The 26,855-nt window shown below is 38.5% G+C and overlaps 1 protein-coding gene across 1 annotated transcript in view; it reads right to left on the bottom strand.

The window, feature by feature from the left end:
• Positions 1-26,855, bottom strand: part of AP3B1 (adaptor related protein complex 3 subunit beta 1) — a 2,578,902-nt gene that overhangs the window by 815,549 nt on the left and 1,736,498 nt on the right. Inside the window, exon 22 of the mRNA XM_044063704.1 lies at positions 24,299-24,402. Within this exon, the coding sequence (XP_043919639.1) occupies positions 24,299-24,402 (104 nt within the window). The remainder of the gene's footprint in view (positions 1-24,298; positions 24,403-26,855) is intronic.

Consider the following 26,855-nt stretch of genomic DNA (forward strand, 5'->3'; position numbering starts at 1 on the left):
AAGCAGAAAGTTATAATTCAAAGTAGAAAGGAATGATGATGAAGCAAAGGGGAACCTTAAGAAATAAGGATAGAGTGGGATTAGGGATGCAGATCCTTACTGACAATAAATGTAAGAATACAGAATATGACATTTAACACAAGAATGGTGACACAAGAGTTTGCCAATAGGGATGACTGCAAGTAGGGGGGGAGGGGCTTAAATTTCCTGCAGAAAACTGGCAAAGGAATTAAGGAATTGGGAGCAAGTAATGACAGAAGGAAAGGAAGTAGGGTGGTATGAGACCAAAGAAGACATTTGAACTGCAGGCTAAAGACTGCCTTCCCTAGCAGGGACTGATATCAGAGTATAGGTAAAAAGAAAAGGATATGGGAATCCTAAGTGAAAGGCATACTCAAGTTTGACTTGTTAGCAGAGTTTAGAACAGATGCTGCTGTTAAAAATGGGAGACTTGGTAAGGCATATAAAATACTGCATGATAATAAGGATCACTCAGAGGAGGTCAGAAAAGATTGGGAAGAGACTGGAAAACCAATTTACAAGGGATAATGGAAGGACATACGTATTGATCTGGTTAGTGGGGGATAGGCCCAGTTTTACATATAGAAACACAAAATCTTTAAAAAGTTTATTGTGCTATGAAAATGATAATAAGGTTGTTAGTTTGTCTAATAGAAAGGGCACTGTTCCCTGTAGGAGCTGCAATCAATGCAATTATATGTCTGGAAAAAATGATACAGGTATTGAATTTACTTTTAATTTTTATGCTGATTGCAAATCTAGAGATTTAATGTATCTGGCAGTTTGCCAGTCATGCTCACTGCTTCTATATTGGAAAAACCAATGGAAACCTTAGAGAACGAGCGAGGGAGCATATATATGCCATTAACAGGGAAGATGAACATAATGCCCTGGCTAGACATATTTTGAATGTAGGGACATCACATACTTTCAGGTTTAATGCACTGCAGTTAGTTAATAAGACTAATAGACTTGGAAATATAAGGAATCACACAGAAGAGTGTGAGAATAGGTGGATCATTAGGTTACAGGGACACAAGGGACATGGGCTAAATGAAAGAGCTACACTTAAGCCCTTTCTGATAGCACGCCCCTATAAACATTAGTTTTTAACTATACTAGTATTTTATTACATCAGTCCTTTATCACATTAGTTTTCTTACCTCCTTGTGTTATATATACATTTCATAATGCTTTTATAGCATTTATAATATTCATAATATTTGTTTTATATATATATATATATATATATATATAATGTGGTTACTAGGCTTTTTAAATGGCAAACAACACTGTTTTTATTTATTTGTCTGAGCAATTTAATAAATTATAGTGCATTGTGATTTGTTGGTTTTTAACAATGATGACAAGTGTAATTGTTTAGCAGCCTTGATTGGTTGATCTGAATTTGAAATTTTATTTATAAACTGCTGCTTTTGAATGAATTGTTTTGAAGTCTGAAGAAGCGTTGTTAAAACGTGAAAGCGCTAACTATACTGCAGTGAATAAAGTGGTTTTTATCGTCCGTGGTGAGCCTCATCTGTTTTTGTTTTGTTCCTATAAGTATTAGTTCTGAGGAGACTTTTTATCTAGGACTGTTTGTTTCTGCTCAAACATGCAAAATAATGTTTAGGAGGAGGAGTGAGGTTTAAAGGAAGGCAGGAATTAAGCAACTTGTGCAATGCTGGACTGATGACAAATAAAGAAAATATACGTGATATCTACTGTATGCAAAAGGAAAAAATGTTAATAATGTTTTGTTTTCTGTTTATGCATGGTTGTATATGTCTAAGTGGTAACTTAAATAAAGGTGTTTTAAAAAATACTTGATTGGCTTGAGGTCTTAGGGACAGCAATCTCAAGGAGAGGAAATCTGGCAATCTGACTGGCAGTGTCCAAATGGCATCTGATATAGAGCTTGAACAGGTTCCAGATTGGATCTGGCAAAACTGACTGCACTGCCCAAAAACAGACACAGATGGAGCAAGAAGTCTCTCACCTGAATCAACGATGCCCTTGAAGTCACAGTGAGGAGACAGTTGTCCAGTTACAGAAAGACACAGAATTCCTACAGCCAAGCTGCTACCACCGTCATGCATTGGTGAACACCTGGGGAGCTATGAGGAGACCACAGGGCAGTGCACTAAAATGGTAGTGACTGCCTCCCACCCTGAAGTGTAGGAACCTCCTGGGATGCCTCACTATCTTTATGAGATAGTAGGCATTGAGGTCCATTCAGCACATCCAATTGTCCTTTCTCACTGGGAGGCAGAATGGAACTTAGTCTGCTTTACAAAAGTTTTTAACTTGCATCTGTTCAAATTAGGCCTTTGCTTTCTTTTGCACCAAAAAGAACCTTGAATAGATCCTGGATCCTCTCTGGTCTGGTGGGAGTTTTTGGATGACTCATTCTTTGAGCAGCTTAAGAATCTCTGCTGTTTCCGCTGCTTTCCTTCATTGTTAGAATATTATGTTGAAAAGAAATAAAGCGACTCAACACCCAGACATCTGAAGTGATGGCCTCAAAAGCTTGGGAGCTAGACAGACAACCATACCCCAACTGCCTCCACAGAGCTGGTGTTGGGCAAGTTTTCAGGAGGGCTGTAATAGTTTGCCAGAGAATGGTCCACTAAAGCCTTGGTTCTGTGTATCACCACTACACCTGGGGCAGCGTCCATTACAATTCCGCCCTCTGTAGGCAACTTAACCTGGAGCATCCTGGGAAAACTGTTGCAATTTGTGGAACAATAGCCTTTCCCTCCCTTTGGTTTTTACAGAAAGTCCTTTGAGGGGTGAAAAAGCGAACTCAAACTGCAGACATCTTGCCAACCCTGTTCTCTCCTAATCGGTGTGACCTTAACTTTGGTGCAAAATAAATTGGACCAATCAAAAGGGGCATTAAGGAAGAATACTTTGAAGTACTACACAAAATTTCACAAGTGCAACCATGCATGACCAATAAATGTAATGCTAGTGCCTGCCACTTGTGATGTACCATCCACTGCATTTGCGATGAGTCACATGGAGATGTTAGATAACATTTTTATATGTATGTATTTATTTATTCATCCTTTGAATAGGTTAGTCCCACTAGACCCAAGGTAGTATTTATACTACAAGGGGAAATTTGGCCGGGGGACAGGGGAACTTCCCCTACCTGTCATTGTTGTGAGTGGGACACATTTTGGAACAGCATTTCCTGTTTCCATTCCAGGTACAGAGGTGGCCCTGAAAAACAAGGAGACAGACGGAGAGAGAAGGTTAGGAGATGATGGAGTACTGAAAGAAATGAAGGTGAAAGCAATTATCGATGGAGAATGTCTGCAGGATTCTGAGGAAATGTTTCAAATAAACCTATTTGATGAAGATGAGCTGGCAAATGATGGATGTATAATTACAATCCTCCAGTCTGCAGAGTTGCAGGCTGAGTGAGCCAGAAAACGAAGGAGATGTTTCCTGGGCGACATTGTGGAGAAAATAAAAAATGAGGATGCAGAGACAATCTTGAAGAATAGTGTTGAGATAGAAAAGAAAACATATGCAGAGAAAGTAAATGAAGGCAAAACTGGAGTAGTGGAAATAGAAGGCAGAAGTATGTGGTAAGGATTCAAAGTAAAGATGACAAAGAAATGTACAGGTATGAAGTGTAGGACAATCTAATAGCTCCTTTGGGTGTAAAAGAACATGAGGTAAAAGCATTTATTCTTATGATATTATATTTCAGACTATTATTTTCAATGGAAAATATTCTTGGAGAATATGAAAAAAGAAAAACTGTAACCCATGGAGTCTTTATGTGATAAAAGCATTGAGTGGGAACCAAAAAGATTCATGTTCAATTTTGAACAGGGGGGGGGGGACTGAAAGGACATTTGAAAGCTTTATGTAAAGAAGTAGTAGACATTGATACTGCAAATGTTTATGATAAAAGGGGTTTATGGACTGGTGCTTGGGATTATAATATTGTATTCAAAATAGAAAGAGAAAAAATACGTATATACCAAGCATGATAAATACGGAAGGTATACTGGGGACAACCCAAAACACACGTGTTTTTGTGGAAAAGAAGGACATTTGATAAGGAAATGTGACAAAAGAAAATGTATATTTGTGGGGAAATACGACATGATGGAAAAATGTGAAGTGAAATGTTATAAATGTAAGAAAATTGGACATTTATGGATGGATTGCAAAAATGATAATAGCAATAAAGAAAAAAAAAGAGAAAATGAACAAAAGGAAGAAATTTTAGAAATAGAAGAAAAAATGGATGAGGAGAAAATACTGATGAGGATATAGAAGGTGGTTCTGAAATAACTGAAAAATAATACAAACTGAGAGGTAGTAAAAGGAAAAAGAAGGTAAGAGTAAAAGAAAAAAATATAAAGGGATAAGTACAAATGAAAAAAAAAAGAAAGGAAATGGATGAAAAAGAATTTATAAAGCTAAAGATGTGGGCTTGGTATAATGGTTAAGGTGTCTGACTCAGAAACACAAGGTACGGTATTTCATTCTCAGCTCTGAGGAGGAAACTGGTTGTCCTACAATGGATGGTTAAGAAAGCTAGCCTAGTAATTAGCTATGAACTTATGAAACCATGAATCTAAGGAAAAGGAAAATTAAATTTTGAAGTGGTTTCTGTAAATGTGAATTGTATTAACAATACAGTAAAAATAGCAGTTTTGCAGTGGTGTAATATATGTGATGTAGATGTAATTATATTAGAAGGCACTGGATTTTTAGCAAGTGAAGAAGGATTACAAACAGAAAAGAGAAAAACTATGGGGAGGAAAGATAATTTGGAATTTGGGAAATGAGAGATTCTCTGAAATAGCCACATTCTGTAGAAATACAGTAAAGTTATTAGACATAACTGGAAGATAAAAATGTAAAGAACAAGTATATAGGATTATGATACTATATGTTTATACTAACTGTAAAGAAAGGGAAAGCTTATTTCATCAGATTTTAGACTATGTAGTGATAAATATGATTATTATAACAACAGGAGACTAACTGCGATTTAAGAGGCAAGTGTAAAAAAAAAAGGAAATGATACAAGAAAAATGTTAGAAGTTATCAGATGTGGTAAGTTAAAACTTTGGAACAAAAATTCAAGGACTTACAAAAGGGGTGTGTATAGAACTGAAACAGATTATTTTATAGTATTACAAGGTTTAGCTATAAGAAAAGGAGAGGCAGTTGAAACAGGATTTTCTGATCATCTTGCAATATGGCTAGATTAAAAAAAAAACAAAGAATATATAAAAATATGCAACGGAATAAAAAAGATAAATAAAAAATCACGGAATTAAGGAGGAAAGATTAGTAATACAGTTATGGAAAGATCATATTACTATGAGAACATCTTATAAACGTTGGTGTGAATGCTGGATAATATTTAAGGGAAAAATATAAAAACATTTTAGTGGCAATATGATGTGAGAAGGTAGAGAAAGAAAAATATTAAACAATGGATTAGAAGATTTAAATATAATGATAGAAAGTATTTTGACAAAGAAGAAGAATTATATAAAAGAAATCAAGAATAAATACAAGAATTGCTCTAAAAAGATTTTTTTAAAAGGAAAAAAGGAAGTAGTATCGAGTTACTTAAGCAGATTAGTGAAGAAAGACAGTAGCCTAATGAGAGAAATAAAATTGTAAAAGGAGAATTAGAAAGAACTCAGGAAAACATTATGAACAGTGTAATGCAATATGTGCAAGAAATGTTTAAAGGAAAAAAAAGTTTTGTGAAAAAAAAAATAACAGAAAAAGGCAATAAAGAATGGGAAAAGGAGATTTCTTTAAATGAGCTAGAAAAAATATTAGGACAAGTAAATACAGATTTGGCTGCAGACCTAGATGGGTAGGGTATGAAATGTATAAAAATTTAAGGGGCTGGCAAAAAATATTTTTTAAAAATTTTGAATGAATGGTTAAATGAAGGTTTTATGTATAAACAATTACGTAGTGGAATATGTAAATTCATATGGAAGAAGGAAGACTGAGAATTAAAAAACTGGAGACCAATAGCAATTATAAGATTTTATGAAAATAATACAAAAGAGATTTGAAACTAAAATGGAAAATATTATGGAAGATAGCATATATAAGTATAAAGGGGAAGGGTTGTCAAGAATTATGAATGACAGCTAGAGAAATTGTGGATGATATTTTTAACAGAAAAGAAGCAGCAAAAATTATGACAGGATATCTTAAGGCATTTAACACAACTAGACATTAAATGGTATGAATAATAATGAAAGAATGTAAGTGAGACAGTTAGTAAATTATGTATGTCATCATATAGTAATAATAAAGTAAAAATACTTGTCAATGAATTGATAAGCTAAGAGGTACATATGAAGAGTGGTGTAAGACAGGGATGTCCAAAGAGTTGTATACACTTTGCATTAGTTATGAATGCGACAGTATGTGGAAATAAATTACAAAATAAAGGAGGCAGGGTATATAACACCTGGAGGGTTAAGAAATCCAGTTATATTAACATACAGATGGCATTATAATATATGCAAAATGAATTTGGATAAAAGAAGTAATAATTTACACAACTGAGTGTCTAAAGATGACAGGGAAGAGATAGAAGAAAGGTTTAGGTGATAAAAATTGGGGTGCATATTTTACAATGAATGAAATTTCTTTGCTAGGCATAAAATTTGGAAATAAAAATGTAAGTAGAATTCAACAGGAAAAAGCAAATATGTGTTTTCTGGAGAACATATTAAATTATCATTCAGAAAATGGCGTATTCGATGAATTCAGTATTGATGGGAAAAATAGCATACCTAGCAAGTATATGTTGTCAACAGCATTTGAAAATGTATTATTGCAGATAATTTTCATTTATACGAGGTTCTAGATTAAACCCAGTAAAAAGAGGTATTCTGTATATCAATAAAGGAGGAGGTTTAGGGTTAATAAACCCAGTGGTATACGCTGCTTCATTAAATTTTGTACAATTGTTAAAGTGGATAAATGAGAAAGATGATATAATATAAGCATAAAAAAATGCAGTATGGGCAAAAAGAGTTAGAGAGAGAAAGAGTGCATAAATGAAGAAATAAAATGTTAACAAGAAAAAATATTTTTGTGGAAAATAAATTGAGGATATAAAAAAAGATGGAAAAATATGGTATAAGAATTTAATAATAAAACATTACTATGTAAAGCCATGGGAAAATCTAACAGATGAAAAAATAAAGCTATAAAAATAAGAAGCAAATGGTGTAATCAATGTAGAATGTCAAGATTTTTTGTGAAGACTGGTAATAGCTAAATTGCCAGTAAAAGGAAATATGCCATATAAAAATAAAAGTGATAGAGTATGTTCACATTCCAAAGAAGAAGAAAGTATGGAACACGTGTTTTTGAAATGTAAAACAGTAAAAAAGTTATAGGGAAAACTATGTAGAGAAGATTTTTTTGAAGATATAAAAAGTGAATAAAATAAACATAGATATGATTAAATATGGATATTATAAGAAGAGAAGTAAAGAATATGTTAAAAGAGCAGATAGTTATTTTACGTTACATGAGTTATATGAAATGAAAGAATAAATTAATTAGTAAATGGATTTTGGCACAAGTGAAATCAGATGATAGTTATGGAAAAAGGATTGTCGATCTAATAGGGATGAAAATTTAGCATGATCGTAAAGGAAATTATGAACATGTGTAAACAGATTTGTATATTTATATATTTGTACATATGTAAATATTTGTAAATAACAGAATCTTTTACATCCACCTCAGCTACCACCAAACTCATGCAGATTAACATCTCATCCAAAGGATGACACACAGAGGAGTATAGCACCCCCCCCCCCACTCACAAACATGTTTGCTGTACTGCAGTATTGGCAATCCAACTACCTTCCAAAGGAATAGAACCCACAGCTTCTGCACTAAAGGTGAATGTGCTACCTGTTGTCACAAACACTAATAGTGGCCAACAGTATCTCCAAGGTCTTAAGAGACTTGGAGGAAGGTTATGATGCCACTGACTTAGTAACTTCAGTGATTAGGTGTGTCTGAAGCTCAGCCAAATGTGCCATATAGTTCAGCACATGAAAAACAAAGGTGGCTAAAGCATCTATGTGCTTTCCCAATTGGTCCAGTGCCCGTGACTCTCTATTTGGTGGATAAGCCAATGATCTCTCTTCACAGATCTCTTTCTTTGTCGCTGCAGCAGCAACTATGGCATTCACCACAGGGCCCTTGCTCCAAAAGGACCTATTCTAAGATGGGACCAGACTTTTGTCAAGTTTGTGGGGTAATAGCTCCAGTATGTTAGGTTTTCTCCATACCTTCCAGGACAAAAGGTGGACGAGTATATCCAGATCTAGTACCACCTGGGCCTGCACCAAAGACTAAGAAAGATGGACAACTACTACTGAACAGGCAGGGTAACATGCCCTTCATTACTAGCTTGGATCTATGGTCAACCAAAGCTTTAGGCCCAAAGAATCACAGGCCTGTCAGAATCCAGTTGGGCCACACCTAGACAATATACACAATGATCATGTGAATCTTTGGGGGGGGGCGCTTATGGTTGCAACCCAAACATTTTTGAAAGCCTGAAGTCTTATCCATCATCAGAAAAGTAGGCACAGCACACAGGAAAATATATATTTAACCATATAAATATATAAACACACCACACACATATATAAAATAAAATCCTGCCTTTGATCCTTCAAATATCCTCCTAATTAATCAAATTATTTTATCACAGAACACAAACACTACCATTGCTCTACATATAAAATCCAAGCTGACTCCACTGAATGCATTCTCTGCATCAAGACCCGCCAGTAACAGCAGTAGCATTTTCTTACACTCTGCTTCCCTCTGGATCCACATTGTTCTATTAATGTTGTCAAATGTTTGTCTCCCTTCCACAAAATGACAGCAATCCATATCTGTTAGTTTTAGCAACACTTCTGTCAAGAAAGTAAATTAAATTCACACACACATCGTAAGTTATTTAAGATATACTGGAGGAGTGTTTGTTACCAAGAGAATTTGAGAAAGTAGTGTTAATATACAGGGGAGTTTAGACTGAACCTTATTAAGAGTGAATTATTACTATGAGATCAAGAAGATGGTGGACTAGGACTGGTCAATCCAGTGGAAAACCTAGCATTACTACGCTTATATTGGATAATGGATAAGAACAACAGAGAGAAGAATTTACTGGGCAAAGTAAAGAAGATGTATCAAAAAAGAAAAGTTAACTCTCCTAATTGACCACCACATTGCTACTGTGGTCAGAAAGTCCTTCTATGTGGCACATCTCATTACTAAGGGTTTTGCATCCAGGAAGAGAGAGATTATTGTCTCCCTCTTCTCTTCCCTCATTAGGCCAATCATTGAGTACAATGCCCCATTTGGCATAACCCTCACTAAACACCTGCAACAACTGGGGAGGCCACAAAAATACCTCACAAAGAGGATCCTAGGCCTTAAACATTTGTCCTACATGGACAGACTAAATAAACTCCAACTATTTGCTGTCTCATATCGCCTACTAAGAGGCAATCTCTGCTTGACTTACAAAGCCATGCTACATCTAAAGAAATCCCAATCCCTCCACACCACACACTTCAGAGACCTCAACCTCATTACCACAATCAAAAGAACATGCTGGAGGGACAGATTCATAACCCAGAGACTGCCCATGCTATGGAATAGACTTCCCATACATGTCAAGCAGAGCACCTCACTGACCCTCTTCAAGAGGAATCTTGATGAGTGGATGCGAAATAGAAATTTCACCCCAGGGATCACTCCAGTGGCTTTACTCGACAGAGGCACTGGGAACTAAGGTCAAGTGGCACGATGCCAGGGTAATCCTATGGGCTAGGCTTGTAAAGGCTCCAGGGCCATTAGCCTAGTACACACCTATGAACCTAATAGCTTACACACATCAGCAAGAGAGGCTTTAAAATACATCAAAGCTTAATGTAAACATAATGTAGTAAATAATCATGTTAAAATTATTATTCATAACTTAGACAGCCCCTTCCACCTGCAATTCCAAAGGCATCCTTATTATCATGTCTTTTTTTCTTGTATCTCGCATTTCATGATGGAAGTTACACTTCTTTTATCTCCTTCATAATTTGGTTGAGGTCTTCTTGTGTTAGTGGATCCTTTTTTTCCCACTTTCTGGCAATTGTTTTCTTTGCAAGTAAAAATAAATCCAACAAAGCCTTTGTCCCTTTTACTTCTCCTGTTACTTTATATAAACTAATCATCCAGAGAGAGAGAACTGCTGCAATTATCACATTTCCAGGCCAAACAGCAACACAGAAGTTCTGTATTTCACCCTTAAACTGTTTTACTTTAGTACACAATCAAAAATATTTACACAATTTCCAACTGAATTAGCATCACGTCTCCAACAAAGAGGTGTAACTCTTGGGTACATTTCAGATATTCTAGCAGAAGAGTGAAAATACAGAGATGTTTTCAGCCAAAACAATATACATGTCCTTACTCCTTTAGCATGTCAGGTGACTAACATTTTATTTCAGCTTGTGACTCATAAACAAATACACTGTCTTCAACAAGACATAACACTTTGATTTGCCTGCAATAATTATATGATGGCCTTGTGCTTTCATGTACAAGATGCCCAAACATCCCTTCCATAAAAAGCAGCCCAGTTCTCAGCACGTCTGATGTTTGATGGTGAACAGAGTGAAAGAAAACAAAAACAATTACTACAATGATACAGTAATTTCAACATGCTGCTCACCCCCAAACATACACCAAGTACCTCACAAAGATTGACAGTACTGGGGTAAAATCAGGGACAACTGACAGACTAGGGCTTACATCAATAAAAACAAAGAAACAGAAAAGAATTCTGCCCATGCTTTCCTTACCAATGGAAGTGCTTTCTAAGCTCTCCTCATTTCTCACTCTCTCCATGAAACAGGCTGCTCCCCATCCCTTCAGTGGGAACATGCATGCACTCTCGAGTAAAAGGAGATAATCCACCCCTCATCCTAAAAATGAGCTGCAAATCTTTTTATAAAAGAACTGCCCAACTACAGTATCTTGCAATAGTCCTTTCCCATGAAAAAAGTTTAAATCTTTTTCCTTTTCAGCACTATGGCACATGGCACCACTGTCTGGTATTCCAGCCAACTTCAATACTTAAGATATGCAGACCTAACATAACAGAAAGCAGTCACAGTATGCAGGTCACGTTTGAATCAACAGACAGCAGTTATTAAAACAGACAAACAAAAAAAAAACCTTGTGATTATGGCTTGGCTCTTTCTTAGCTCTTTAACCTGCTGGATCATGAGTCAGAGCTGAGCTTATACTCACGCTGGAGCCAAGCATGAGCCTTTATTCCTTGGACACCTACATGGTGGGGTATATGTTAGTAAAGAGGTAGCTAAGGGTTATGTACTGGCAGGGTATGTTAGTTGTGGATTAATTTACTTACAGTCAACTTCTGTCCTCATATACCCTAATGCTGATTCCAGCAGCTGGGAAGGCAGGAGGAACCACTTTTCCAAAACAGGAAGTGCAACAATATCTGCAATGCTTCGTGAATGCCTAAGAATCTCACTTTCTCAAAAATCCTCGTGAACAAGACTGCCTTAATAAACCCTTCAACAGGATGCCTAGAGGGTTCTGGAAGAAAAAGGATAATGATCTCCCCATTCACAAAATTAGCAGTTTTCCTTCTTCCTGTGTCATAAATGGTATCCTAGAAATGACAATTATTCCACATTATACAACGACCCCCCCCCATTAATATTCCAAACAGTGCACGCTGATTGGTCAGAGTGCACATTGTAAATCAGACTTATACTAATGGAAAAAGGTCCAGTCGCCTGGACATTTTCCATTAGTACAAGTCTTTTTTTACAGCAACGGAGAACGCAAGATCTCCATTGCTTTTTAGACACTGTCTCGCTATGTTAAAGGAGTTTAACATAGCGAGACAGCTTTACAAAAAGTAAGAGCGATCTTCCTTTCGGCGTTTCTTTTTTTAAAGCTGTCTCACTATGTTAAATTGGTTTAACATAGCGAAACAGCTTTAAAAAAGTGACGGAGATTCTCTGTTGCTTTTTTTTAAGTTGTCTCGCTATGTTAAACTCCTTTAACATAGCGAGAAACTTTGTAAAAAGCAATGGAGATCTTGCTTTCTCTGCTGCTTCCACCCACAGCTCTGATGTACTGTGTAAGCATACGCATGTGCAGTACATCAGAACTGGCGCAGAATACCAGACGGCTGCAGAAGGGCAGCAAGGAGGCATTATACAATGCCATTATTTAAGAAAAGTATTTTTTTCTTAAATAATGTCATTGTATAATAGCAATAGCCCACTTCTGGGTGTGGGTAATGCTGGATTTACCCACGGTTGTCTTTGTTTGGCCACTCGGGCTTCACCCTCGTGACCAAACCACACCAACTGTGGGTAAATCCAGCATTACCCACACCTAGGCGTGGGTTATTGCTATAATGTCCTCTTTTCCTACTACACCACCTTGGCTACTAAAAAGGCACTGGGCAGTAACTGAAACATGAAACCTCACAGCTGCTATCGATTAAAGATTAAAACACAGGGGCACAGCAAAAAGTGGTCTGTTATATCCTGTGAGGACCAGCTAGGTGTTGCCTGCAATGTCATCAGAAGTGAAGAGGTTGAAGAGTGGCTAAGGATGACTGCAGAAAAAGGAGAGTAAATATGGTAGTGTCACAGCAAGGTAACAAATCACAGATAGGTATGCAGCTACTCTTTCAAGAGTCTCATATTGACTAAAAATATCTACCCTTTCCATAACTTGAATGAATCAGGAAATCAAAGCATCACAAAATATGGCTTATAACAGCAAATTAGTGGGAAACGAGGCCAAGAAGAGCAGCAATGCTGTCCTTTCAAAAGGTTAAGGGGATTATTCTATCACTGTTCCTTGGTATACACTAAGAACATGAGATATCTATTGGTTCAAAAGTAACATGACACCTTCACCTGTTAAGTACTAGTGTATCTGAGGATTCCCCACTGTTAAGGGCTGAACAGGCTCAAGCCCATTATGGAGAGGCATGATGGCTAGCAAGACAAGGGGGGGTGCATAAAAAAAGCAGGTATACATTAGCTACAACTATAGATATATGAAGCTATAAAAAGTATCTAGCTATAATCATATGATTGCGTACATGTACACAAAGTTCCATGTAGCTAAGGAACTAACATGTTTTTGGGATGTAGTGAAAAGTACACTAGTTTCACTGATCTGGAGAGGAATCGGAATCAATGTTACAAGGTCTGAAGGGGAACAAATGGAAGACTGTCTGAAAACGAAGACGCTCTGAACTGTCAATGGCACCAGTACACAGATGTGAAGATGTCACCTGAAAAAAGCAAGTATCCTGGAATAAGAAGCCTAATGTGTGCATACTCCACAGACAGATAAAGGAACCAGTGTCAAAAGATGGACAAGGAAAGAAGCCTGAGAAAGCATCCCTGATCCATCAACCTAATGAATCCAGAACAAACAGAGACAGCCTGGCCATGGCTAGTTTCATGATGACTTCACAGAGAAGTTAAATGAATCTAGGAGTCTCTCATAAGGTGGATAATGTATGAAGCCACTGCCATTTACCTTAGCAGGAGAGGTGCAGGAGCCACAAGGCAGCCAACAACAAGATCTGCAGGCAGCAGCTAAAATAAAAAAAAAATACTTAGACTATGCCAGTACAAAGTAACTTAACCAAGAAGCAACTTCATTATAAAATGGGCAGTCTTCAAACCAAAGCAGAGGGTCAGGTACTGAAAACAGTGCAGCAGGGCTCAAAAGTGAAGAAATACTTTGAAGCTGGTGAAAGATTTTGTAGAAGATGAGTCAGAGAAGAAAACAAAAACTTCAGAGCATGCCCATTCTCCAGGAACTCAGCACTCACTATGTCCACCCATGGCCAGGAAACTGACACCTATGTACTGGACTCCCAGCAGATGGCCATGGAAGTCCCCAAAAAGTTAAAGCAGTCTGGGAACTGACAGGGGTTCATGACTTATTGGCAGCAGAAGCTACTGAATATAGCATTTCTGGGTCTGAAGTAAACTCCAAGATCTATGTACAAAACAGATCTAACATGGCTACTTCCATTCCTAAAATGTTTTTACCTTTTGATAAGCTAATAAAAGCTTTAGTCTTGTAAAGTTGGTAAAATAATGTGCTGCCCTGATCTGACTCTTTTAGGGTGGAAAGATCAGTCCTCATTCTGTTTTTCAAACAGATCAGAAACATCTGCAGAATATCAGAAGGAAGACCCAAAACAGGTGAAAATACTACCATCCTCAGCACAGTAGTCCCCAGGAACAGAACATTTCAGGACATCCTATGTGGAAGCCACTCTGTGAGAGATGCCAAGGTAAGGCTGTGCTGGTCCAGTGTAGTGCAAGAGCGATGCTGAGTCTGTGAAACAACCAGGAAAGAAGAGAATCTTTTATCTCCCTGAACAGTCAAGACTGAAAATGTAATTATCAACGATGACAGTTTCACATCATCATCATCAACAGCACTGCTAATGATGGTGCGATCATCAGCAGTGAAAGAGACTGTTAAAAATGACACCCTCCTAGCTGACTGTACTAGCATACAGTACATTAAAGCGAGTGGAGCAGAGAGTGACCAGATGGTACAGCTCACCTACTCATATTAGAAGAAAGGACTGTACTTTGAAATGTGGAAAGTATGACCTTCTCAATGACAAAGATCAGTCATTATGGGCTGGTGCCACAATTGTCCACTAAACATTTTGCCAGCAGTAGATGGAAAACACACATCACTACAATGGGAGTGGTACTTCCAGTAGTGACTGCCCTTAGATAGCGAATGAGAAGGTGATCTCTTTCTGGGAAGAATGAGAAACAGTTCTGCTTCAAGTGCTTGTAGATGGCTCCTGCTTCTTAGTACATCAAATGAAGGTGTACAAAGTACACTACTGACATGAAGGACAATCCACAGAAAGACAAGTATGCCACAGACAAATAAAGCAGGCTATGTGGCTATCCTCTGAGTCAAAATAAACTAATAAGAAAGAAAACAGAGAAGTATTACTGCAAAAGGCATGGAAATAAACAACACTGCACAAGCAAATGAAATGCACTCCATTCAGATGACAGGAACACTGAGGAGACAGATTAATTTCCTGTTCATAGGTAGGTACTAGGCTATTGGCCCTAGGGCCTATATAAGCCTAGCCAAATGGTACCCTGGCTTTTGCCACCCAAGAAAACTATTTTCCTGTGCCCCTGTCAAGCAGAGCCACAGAATTGATCCCTGGGGTGAATTTCCTATCTCCCATCCAATCATCAAGATTTTTCTTGAAGAGTGCTAATGAGGAGCTTTGTTTGATATAGATAGGTAGTTTGTCCCAGAGTATGGGAAGTCTCTGGGACAGGAATCTATCCCTCCAGCATGTTCTGTTTATTGTGGTGACAAGGTTTAGGTCCCTAGAGCATGTAGCTCGGAGGGATTGGGATTCCTTTAAGTGGAGCATGTCCAACAGCTCTGGGTTTGACATAGCTTTGTATGTTAGGCAGAGATCACCTCTGATTAGGTGACGTGTGACAGAGTAAAGCTGGAGTTTTTTGAGACGGTCTGTGTAGGGCACCTGTTTGAGGCCGGTAATCCTCTTTGTGAGGTATTTCTGTGGCCTTTCCAGTTGTTGTAGATGTCTTTGTGTGGTAAATACCAAAAGGGGCGTTGTACTTTATAATGGGTCTAATGAGTGATGAACAGAGGGGAACAATAACCTCTTTTTTCCTGAATGAGAAACCTTTTGTGATGAGGTCTGCCACATAGAAGGATTTCCTGACTACTGTGGCGATTTGATTATCAAAGGAGAGACTACTGTCCACCTGTGTCCCAAGGTCTCATCACACTTTCGGTGTTAAGTAGACTACCGCCTATGTGGTAGTTCATGGGTACAGAGTTTTTACCAAAAGGGATGACAATGCACTTTTTGGCATTGAGCTTGAGGCTATGGCTTTGACACCAGACATCTGTCTCAGTGAGGCCTTTCTGTAGGATGTCCACATTGTTAGGAGTTTTGATTATGGCTCCTAGTTTGCAGTCATCTGCGAACTTTGTTAGCCAAAGACCTTCTGTGTTACCCAGTGCTTCAGAGAAGTAGATACCAAACAGGAGAGGACCTAGGACTGAAACCTGTCGTACTCCACTTGTCACTGGTCTGAAGTTGGATTTAGAATCTGCTACTTTTACAGTGTGGGTTCTGTCAGTGAGCCAGTTGGCAACCCATCTTGTGACATTTATACCTAGTTTAGTGAGTTTATCTATAATTCCAGAGTGGGGGATGGTGTCGAAAGCCTTTGCAAGATCTAGATAGGCTGTGTGAACCCCCTTACCCTCATCTACAGCTTTGGTGACCGCTTCAAAGAAGTCTATCAGGTTTAGGAGACATGATCTGCCTTTTACAAACCTGAACTGGGTAGCGTCCAAATTTGGAGATTACCAATGTCTTTGTTTATAAGTTCTATGATGATACGTTCCATAGCCTTGCAGACCAGGCTCATCAGGCTAATGGAGTGGTAGTTCCCGGGGCCCGTGGTGGCTCCCCCTTTGTGGAGTGGGATAACCGTTGCTGTCCACCATTCAGTGGGTACAAAGCCTGAGGCGAGGCTATGATTGAACATGGTACTTGGGTGGGGTGCCAGTTTGTTCTGTAGTTCATGTAGAACGCAGCCTGGGATGTTGTCAGGTCCCATGGATACTGTGTTCTTGGCTTTGGAGAGTGTTTTTTTTTACCTGTGCAGCCATGATTATAGGTACTTTGCATTCTTCCATTACAGAGATGGGCCCTTTAGGGGATGAGAGAGGGGCAAAGTTAGCACTGAACCTATCTGCCAGGATGTTGGCAATATCAGTTGGTTCTGTATATTTAGCGCCATTGTGCTGTAACTCAGAGCAGATCTGAGTGTTGCCATTGAGATTCTTGAAATAGCTATAAAATGCTTTGTGGTTGTCTTTAGAATCAGTGGCAATTTTGTTTTCGTAACTAGCTTTGGAGGATTTTATGAGGGATCTCAGCTTCTTACTGAGGCTGACCACGGAGTTCCTCCAATCATGGGATTTTACTCTTTTTTGCAACAGTTTCTTTCTTTTGTTGTAGAGTTTGTTTATGGCAGGGGACCACCAGATTGACTTCCTTTTCTGGGAGGATAGCATCTTGGGTCTGTTAGGCATTGCACGATCCATGTACTCGTGTAAGTGCTTATAAAGTGCAATTGTATAGAATTCAGCAGTCGTACCTCATCATCCGTCAGCATGGGTGTCGTGAAGTTTGCCACTTCTGTCTTAAGAAGCGTGAAGTTAGCTTTGGAGAAATCTTTTATGATGGTTTTCCTAATGAGGGTGGGGGATGGGATGTGGATGTCTAGGGTGATTTGCTTGTGGTCGGATCTGACCAATGAGGAATTGACATCTGGTGTGGAACACCAGTTCTCCATGTTGGTAATGACCAGGTCTAGGATATTGCTGCCTTTGGTGGGGGTGTGGATAAGTTGATCCAAGACGTTGGAATTTATGAATTCCAGAAAACTTTGAGCACAAGAGTTGGTACACGAGTAGTTTTCCCAGTTAATGGTTGGGTAGTTGAAATCGCCCATTATTAGGGTGTTAGGCTGTATCCTAATATTTTCCAGTGTATCAAGAAATGAGGAGTGGGAATCCTGGGGCATGGTGGGGGATCTGTAGCAAGCTACAATTTGGATTGCGGTCTTGTCCAGAGTTAGTTGCACTTGGATAATCTCGGCTGCATTATGCTGAGCAACTAGCCTGGAGGTGTGGATATCCTTAATGAATATGGACACGCCTCTGCCTTTTGTGCTTCGGTCCAGGTAAGGTGGCCGAAAGGTTTGGTATGAATTATATTCTGGTAATGCAGGAAGTGCACTCTGGAGCCTCGAACCAGGTCTCTGTCACTGCACAGATGTCGATGTTCTCCATTTTAAAGAGTGCCTCGAGTGAGTGCATTTTGAGGTTTAGACTTCTAGCATTAAGTAGCATTACCCTCAGATTTTGCTTGCTTGTACCTGTTACGGTGGTGAATTTGTCATTTGAATCTTGCCTAAAAAGGTACTATAGGGGTGGCAAGAGCCTCAGCTAGTATCCGGAATCCCAGGGGCGACAGGTGCAGGCCATCTCTGGCAAAGCATTGTGGTTTGTCGATCATGTCATCCCAGGCAGACAGATACTGGATCCCCTTAGAATGACACCAGAAGCTTAGCCAATTGCTGAAGTCAATCATTTTGTCCTTGTACTGTGGTATCGTTCTGGGTGATGGCAGGATGCTACTCAGGGTTAGGGTCATACCTGCCTGGGCTACAAGATCAGACAGCTCTTCCATGTCTCTTTTCATGTAGTCCAGGGAGGTATGTCTCATGTCATTCACACCAACATGGACAATGACAGAGTCATATTTGTACTTGTTGTGGAGTGACCTGAGTGCATGCGTTATGTGGTGGATCCTGGCACCTGACAGGCAGGTGACAATAACTTTCTCTTTGTTTAGCCTGGAGAGTGGAACATCAGTGTGCCTGACTATAGAGTCACCTATGACTAGAGTGATGAGTACGCTGTTATGCCTTATGGGCTGTGGTTGAGTGGCACACTGAGTTTGTGGGCTGTGTGTCATTTGGGTTATGTTGGGGGGTGGAGGTTGTTTGTGTTTCTGCTTTGGAGGTCCCTGTTGCTTGGGTAGACTTTTTTTGAGAGCCTCCATGAAAGTAGGTGTGTGTTTTGTGTTTCTGTGCATGTTTTGGTGGTGTAGGTTTTGAGGGACAATGTGATGAGTGTGGTGTGGTGCAAGTGTTTACCTTCTCCTCTTGACTGTCTAGTCCAGTCTTTGGTGAAGAGAGCTTTGCTTCCAGTTTGGCTATATAAGTGCATCTCTCACAGTTTGTAGTGTTGGGTGGTAGGAGGAGAGGGCTGTCTGTGTACATGAGGCAATTGCTGCAATGCCCCAAGATGTCCAGATTCATCAGGTAGACAAGAGAAAACACCGGGAGCTGACCCTTAGACATGCCTGGATAGGTGCTTATTTATTAAGTACTAAAAACTGTTTTCCTCTAGACAAGTGAGGAAAGTTGAGGGCTGTAGTAATTTGTAGCTTATTTAGTGCTTACAATGAGTTCTGAACAAGTGCTGAGCTCAAAGAAACAGATTTGAGTGCTGAAACTAGAAAACTGTCTAGTTCTAAGAAACAAAATTAAGCTAGAAGGCTTCCCTCCAACACAGAGAGGCTTGGGGTTTCAGTAGTTTACAAACAGTCCTGGATACAGCAAATCTGTATCTGGACTGCACAACTTACATGAAAGGCAGGAAACAAGCTTAAAAAATGTTTATTTATTTTTTTTTTAAGTGGAAAGGGGAAAGGAGGAGCAGAAAGTAAGTGGGTTGGCCTTCTCAAATGTTCTCCCTGGATTAGGTAGAATGAGGTAATGACACTAGACTGGGAGGGGTGACCCAGATCAAATTTACAGTAGGGGCGGGCAACTGCAAAGCCACCAAGTATAAAAACAGGATACCAATAGGAAGGGAGGGTGGGAAACAAAAATCAGACAAACAAACCCAATCAGATGCTTAACAATTGTAGAAAATTTCTAGTTAATACCTCACACACAGTGAAACTAGCTAGCAAAGTATATGCAGACAATAAAAGTGTTATAAATAACTCAGAAATAAGCAAAAAACAGGATACTTAATGTTATATATCACAGATTAGTTGGCTCAGAGCCCTTCCTCTGATTAGCTCTGTGTGAAATGGCAGAAACACTCACAAGTTAACTTCTTAAGTAACAAAGTTGAAACCTGAAACAACTTTAAAAAAAAAGCCTGAAAGAACCAATGAGGTGCTTACTCCAAGCTGTAGTCCAGGCAACCACAGTCAGCCAATGACCAAAAACAATTCACTCTCACTGAAATGCTATACTGGCTTTGGCTAAGCTATGATGGCCTGGAACATGTGCTCAGACACACAGTCTCTACAAACAAACAACTAGGCCCAAAACACAAGCCTGAATATGGACAATTCTACACTACCAACACTAGTTAGGTAGAAAAAAACCTGCAAAAATGTTTAAACAGATAAAGGATCAAGGAGACTCTAGAGAATACTTTTAACTGTTCTCATACATTTCCCTTCACAACAGCGACAAGCAGGAAACAAATGGCTTCTCACTGGAGATCTGCTGAAATGTTTTCCTCCCAGCTGCCTATTTTATGCAGATGTTAATCGTTCACTATCAGTGTTGGCTGCTGAAATACATAGGTGTTTTAGCATTATGGCTTTGGTGTTTAGAAACTAATGGAAAAGGTGCTTGCTACGTTCTGTAATTGGATGTGCAAATTAAGCATTAGCTGGAAAGAAGTTGGGCAAAGCAGCCAATAGTGTTCTGGGATTTGGTGTTTCAATAGACATGCAAGTAGAGCTGCTGTTACTATTTTAAGGCTTGATGCTCTATGACAGGATAGTCATGAAGAAGTACTCTGGTTAATGTGACTCTCCCAGTCCTCCTTAGAAGTTTTAGATTTTACTGACTGGTTTTATGGAATCTGTGGAGGCAGAGCCTTTGTTTGCTCAGGTGACTACAGATCATGTTATACTTTATTTCTTCAGCCTTTGTGTACTTGTACTGAAGTTTTTAATTTTACAATAAGTAAGTTTTCCATTGCAGTTTTTGGGACTTAAAAGCAACTGACTGTTTAGGGACCTTATTACTGGCTGTTAGGAATAGTTTACAAAACTTTAAGGTACGACATTGTCTTGTCCTTTGCAAACTGTGGATAATTATTTTATTGTGGTCTTCATCAATGTAGTATGTGAGACGTTTACTTTACCTGCTTCTTATACTGCTGCTCAAGAAGCATTTTCTTGCTTAGATTTGTTTCTTTTGTTTACTATATAATTTATTCGGTTTCATTTTGGTTATACGTTTACTGAAATTCTTGTTAAAAGTGCTTTGCGAAAAAAAAAAACAACAACTCACTCTCTGCGGGATTCTTATGAGACAGACAACAAACATGATGTGGGGCCTGCTAATGAAAACAAAAATAAAAAGTTTCAAATTCATCGAATGCCCTGTGGTACTGCACCCACATTTTCTTTAAGATCCAAGACATAATCCCTTTTATCAGGCTACCAAATTTGTACCTCCTACTATTCTTTTGCTTTGAGTTACTAATTCTTACTATCATTTTCGAATGGGACTCCCTTGCACATCTGAAGTTATATAAATATATGGTACTTACGTTTTATCGCAACCAGATTTTCGCAGTTGCGAAAATAGCATTTTTCAAGTCAAAGGAGGCCATGCAACACTGTAAAGTGTTATTGAAAGTCCTTATTACTCAGGAAAAAGTGTGGATTACTTTCAGGAAGACCAGCAGAATAAAAAAGCCTCTTCTTGATTTGCGTGCATTATAGATGCACGCTGTAATTGTCATGGGTGATATCATACACGCCGATTTCTGCAGGTTGCAAAAAGGGTCTAAGAGCAAGTGTAGGAAAGTGTCCCTAAACTGTGTGGGTCAAATGTAACAAGTGTAACTGATTAGTAAAAAAACACAGAGCAGAAGGGATGAAGGACTTCATGGAAAGTAACAGTGCCGAGTCATCAAGTACTGCTATCAGTAAATAACGTTGTGCGTTCTTTTTCAGACTTCATCTCCTGGAAATACAGCACCCCAAGGCAAGTGTGTGTGGCTGTTACGTTGCCACTACCTGCATTCTTCCCTTTTCTCTATTAATGTTGGCATGTTCAGTTAGGTTCCTGCCATCTGAGTAGTGGTCAGGCTTGCTTTAAGTACACAGTAAAGGTGAAAGGGGAAAAAAAATAACGAGAAGAATGCTTAGAGCTCTGAAAGTTGTTTGCGATGACAGCTAATGGCAGCAGTGCTACATCGCTATCGCATATGATTACATTGTGTAACTGCCGATAGAAAGTTGCTGTGTATGTGTACACCTTAGTGTGCTCCTGTTACTTAAGCAATGTAATGCGACAGTAGAAAACACTTAGATTATCATGTCTGAGTCTTCAATGGCCTTTCTTGACCTGTAGTATGTGAATTTCGTAACCCTAAAAATCTGGTTGCGATAATACACAAGTACCAAATACATAAGTGTGTTATGTGAAAATCTGATTGTTTCAGCTTTATACACAGCTGTGCTACTCAGCCTTGAAGTGTTAACTTTGGGCTTATTTTCACACTTGAAAACAATTTTCAGCAATAGGCCATCCTTAGATAATTCACAGTTTGGAAATAATCTACAAAAAATCTGCAGCCATATTACAAGAAAGCATCAACAGACAACCCTTCCTAATCACATTCCCCAAACACCATTATCCCCATTATACAAAAACAATCCAAGACTGAAATCTGGCTATAAAGATCTAGAAAAAGCAAGGAATTATTAAGATAATCAGTGGAAATGGAAACTGAGCTGACACGAAGTTTAGTGAGTGCATTTAAATGTATATGTACTGCACAGACACTATTTGTGATGGTGTTTTGAGGTTAACAGTAGTATTAAAATGGAAAACTTGTTACTCACTTTGAAAGGATGCAGTACCACATGTATTTCTTGATAAGTTAACACCAAAATACAGTACAAACTCACTACTGAAACAAATTTACTAAAATAATTTTCAGATCATGCTATGTGCTAAACTGATATTTATCAAACCAGTTGCCTGTTTCTACACAAGACATAAAATGAATGGCATGCAACAAGCATTCCATTTACTATCTTGCCTTAGAAGTAAAAGACAAGACTTGGTGTATGAGGTCCTGGCGTAAAACCTGCCTCTCAATACCTTGCAGATTGCAGGAGATGTATAGCCTACTACTTCTGAATCTGTCTGCATTTAAATGCTGGGATGTAACACGGAAACCTTTTCATCAGATGGACCCAAACACAGGCATATTTTAACACAATGGCACATTCAACATTTGGGGCCTGACATCCCAGCACAGAACACCAAAAGTGTACTTCACAGCAAATGCCTTCTCTACCACTGTTAGAGGCCACAATACTATACACACAGCAAAAAAAAGCAGCGTCTGGTACAGCTGTGCTTACTACACATCTAATGACACAGCTGACTACGGAAAAGCTAAATTTAGGTACTGAAAACAACACATTCATTTCTTTTGTTATCATTCATTAGTTACTCACTCTATATAACTAATTGTTCATGTTCTTAATGAAACAGATGAACAAAACTAATGGTAATTATTAAAAGTCAAACCATAAGTTAAGACTAATTCAGTGTTTTACAGAAACATCTGCATCAGCAATAAATAGTACACTACTGAAGTCAGCATTTTATTGTACATAAATAAATGCAAAGATAAAGAGAAACGAACCATTCTATTTTCTGGCCTGAAATAAAACCTACCTGGAATATATATAGAAAACTCACTTCTCAGGTAGCATATCTTCAAGAAAAATATTTCACACAGTCCTACACAATGACCTATTAAATTGTTGATGAGACCCATTTCTGTCTATTCATTACACTGATAGGCTTGGCTTTACAAAAGCTGTATGCAATTACAGTGGTGACTGATTTGAATAATAGTCTGTCTGACATGTTCCCAGATAAGTGGCTGCTACACACATCTTCAATATTAAGGTCATATACTCATCTATTTTTACTTCATGTACTCCTTTGCCTAGTAATAAATTAATTTCTTAGTGTTATTTCAGTGTGTGCCCTACAGTTAAATTCATTTTCTCTCCTACTGAAGGAGGAAAAATTTTTAAATTTAAATAATATTGTTTTTTTTTCCCTTTTTTGCACTTTACCTAATACTCACTCATTAAATAAAGCATGTGATAAACACATTCCAAGTCATTTTATTAAGAGACAGGGTCGGAAGGAAAATGTAGCTGCCAAGAGTAAAGCAGAAGGCACCTGAATGCTAATGCAGACATCAGAATATTGTAGCAAAGATGCAGAACAGATGTAAATGTGCTTATCAGTCGATAAGAAAGCTGGGGAAAATATGAGATCAGTGAAGTATGGATTTGGATATTTAGCTGATATGAAATGATTTTAATACCAAAAACTAAAATATCACAATAAAAGGGAAGAGAGATTCATGGAGCACTAGCATTAAATAAAGCAACTGTCAAACTGAAATAATGCAACAGTCTGAAAGGAAATAAATACTGTTATACTAGCATGTGTACCTCGATAGCAGGAGATGAACTGGTCAAAGTTAACCCCTGAAGATCAGCAACGAGACTTGGAGAAAGCACTTTAGGAGGGACTACAGACGCTGTACCTGTGTCAACTAAAAACAAAACCCGTGGTTAGAACAAACATGATAAAGAAATGAATAATTTAACAATCATTTACTATGCATTACTTACAGTGTCATAATATAGGAAACCTTTTTGTTTTTTGTACAAACAAATGACAAAATGAACTGATAACATTTTCTACACTTGCATTTTTTTTCTAATAATCACCTTTCAAATTTATGAACTAACATGTTCAGCTAAAAATGTAATGAACAGTCACTGTAAAATGCAAAAAGGCTGCACATTTCAAAAATCAAAGTATCCCTGCAGAATGTCAATGATTTACTTATTCTGCCTATCTTGCAACATATTAAAAGCACACTTTTCTGTGACAAAGTTACAAATACTGCAGATAACTAACTCAGCTGTTTAAAAAAAGAAGTGACAACCATTGCAGTCAGTACAATCAGAGACAGAGTTAAAGATGGACAACGAACCTGCTGTTCATCATCAACCCCCTTTTCTCTATTTTTTTTTACATGGGGTCTGGGTGTTGCGTCAAGTGTTGCCACATCTGCTGATTTGATGCCATCTTCCTACAGTGGTCAGCAGTCATGCCTGACCATCACAAGTGTTCTCTCTTGCCTTTTTCCTGTTGTTTCCTAATCTTCTGCTTAATTGCACGTGTGCGTGAACTACTGCAATCGGTCGTCTATGATTATATCTGCAGTAGGAAATAATTTGGCTTCTGCTCCAATGTCCTCGTATATTCAATAGTCCCACAGTGCGCATTCTACTGCCCATCTCACACACTTCATCTCCATCACTAGTAGCGTCTTCACATACTTTGTCTTCGCTGCCCAGGTTTCTGTACCATACAGAAGTACTGGTTGCAGCTATTGCCGACCTTTCTTTTCAGTTTCTTTGGCATTCATCTCTCACACACTTTCCCTGACTGTGTGTTCCAAGTGGCTGTAGCACTTCTGATCCTAGATTTGACCTCCTTATTAAACAATTTCACTACTTTCCTTTCTATCTCAAATTTTAGCTTCTTCTGATTTCAACCATTTGCTGCCATGTTAACAGTTTTGTATGTAATCAGTTTGGCATTCCATTCTCCTGTCATTTGATGTTCAGATTCTGCCCTGTAATGCCACATCATGTGCATGTAGCGGTTTTGTGGACCTGTTTTCGCTGACCTATTTGCTAATGTAGTCCATCACCGATATGAACAGCAGTGGGTGAAGAACAACCGTAACGCACAAAGCCTCCCTTTGGGAACTCCTCTGAGAGTCCAAACACTGTTCATCTCCAGCTTCTTCACTACCTACTTCAGTGCAAACATTAGGTCAGTTGTGCTGCTTCCTATTCTGAATATGAACGGCTCATCTCCCATCTTAATTCCAACTACTCATTCCTCCTATTAAAAAGGATGATGACTGCTTGATGGCTCACACAAGTCAGTGGAGTATAATCAGCATCTGCTTCTTCTTTAGGCTTTTCCCGGTTAGGGGTCGAAACAGCAGATAACCTTGTCTGCTCATGATTGGCAGTGGAGTTTTACAGTGTCGAGTTGCCAGCCCGGCGCCCAACCTTCCACAGAAGGCACACACACACATGCACTCACTCATGTCTAGGGCCAATTTAGTGTCTCCAATCCACCTACAGCATGTCTTTGGGATGTGGGAGGAAACAGGAGCACCTGGAGGACAACCACGCGACCACAGGGAGGACATGCAGACTCCACACAGAAGGCGCCCCCAGCAGAGGATTGAACCAGAGAACCTCTTGCTGTGAGGCGGCAATGCTAACTGCTGCACCACCGTGGCTGCCCCAGTGGAGAATAATCAGTACAACTTATTTTAATAAAAAATATTACCTTAAAACTGTTTCACCAACAGGCTCAAGATAAGAACAAGAAAGGAACTTCCACTATGGCATCACAAAGTGATAAGGAAAAAAAAAAAAAAAAAAAAAAAAAGAGTGCTCCCCCGCAGAAACTAATATAAAATTAGAGGAAAGAATGGTTTTGTGCCATCCAAAAATGCTGATCATTAGCTTTAGTGTCAAAGAAAAGTGAAATAAAAGGCTTTTAATGCACATAAAATGGAAAAGGAGACTCATTCATCTGTCATGGAACTCTGCATGGTGGTATCTGATTGTAGTGACTTGACTGCTAGTCGATCAAAATCAAATAAATTCTGTGCCACAAGACAAAATATACCCTGAGATACTCAAACTATGTGGGTTATTAACTGAATATATTAAAAAAAATGATATAAGGATTGAGGTTATGGCAACTGCCCTTTCCAAACAGATGATATTAGTCCTGCAGTGTTCTGATAATAAAAATACTAAATAATATGGAAGCTTTGCATGAAGAAATATTAGCAAAACTACCTGAGACAAGACGAGAAAAGACGTGAAAACCTAAAATTTAATAACATCCCCAAGTGAACTGAAGGGAAAGACTCTCTAAGGTTTATATAAATAAGTGATTATT

This window comes from Protopterus annectens, chromosome 2.part2 (assembly GCF_019279795.1).
Source record: "Protopterus annectens isolate FY-2018-M chromosome 2.part2, PAN1.0, whole genome shotgun sequence".
Classification (NCBI taxonomy): Eukaryota; Metazoa; Chordata; order Ceratodontiformes; family Protopteridae; genus Protopterus; species Protopterus annectens.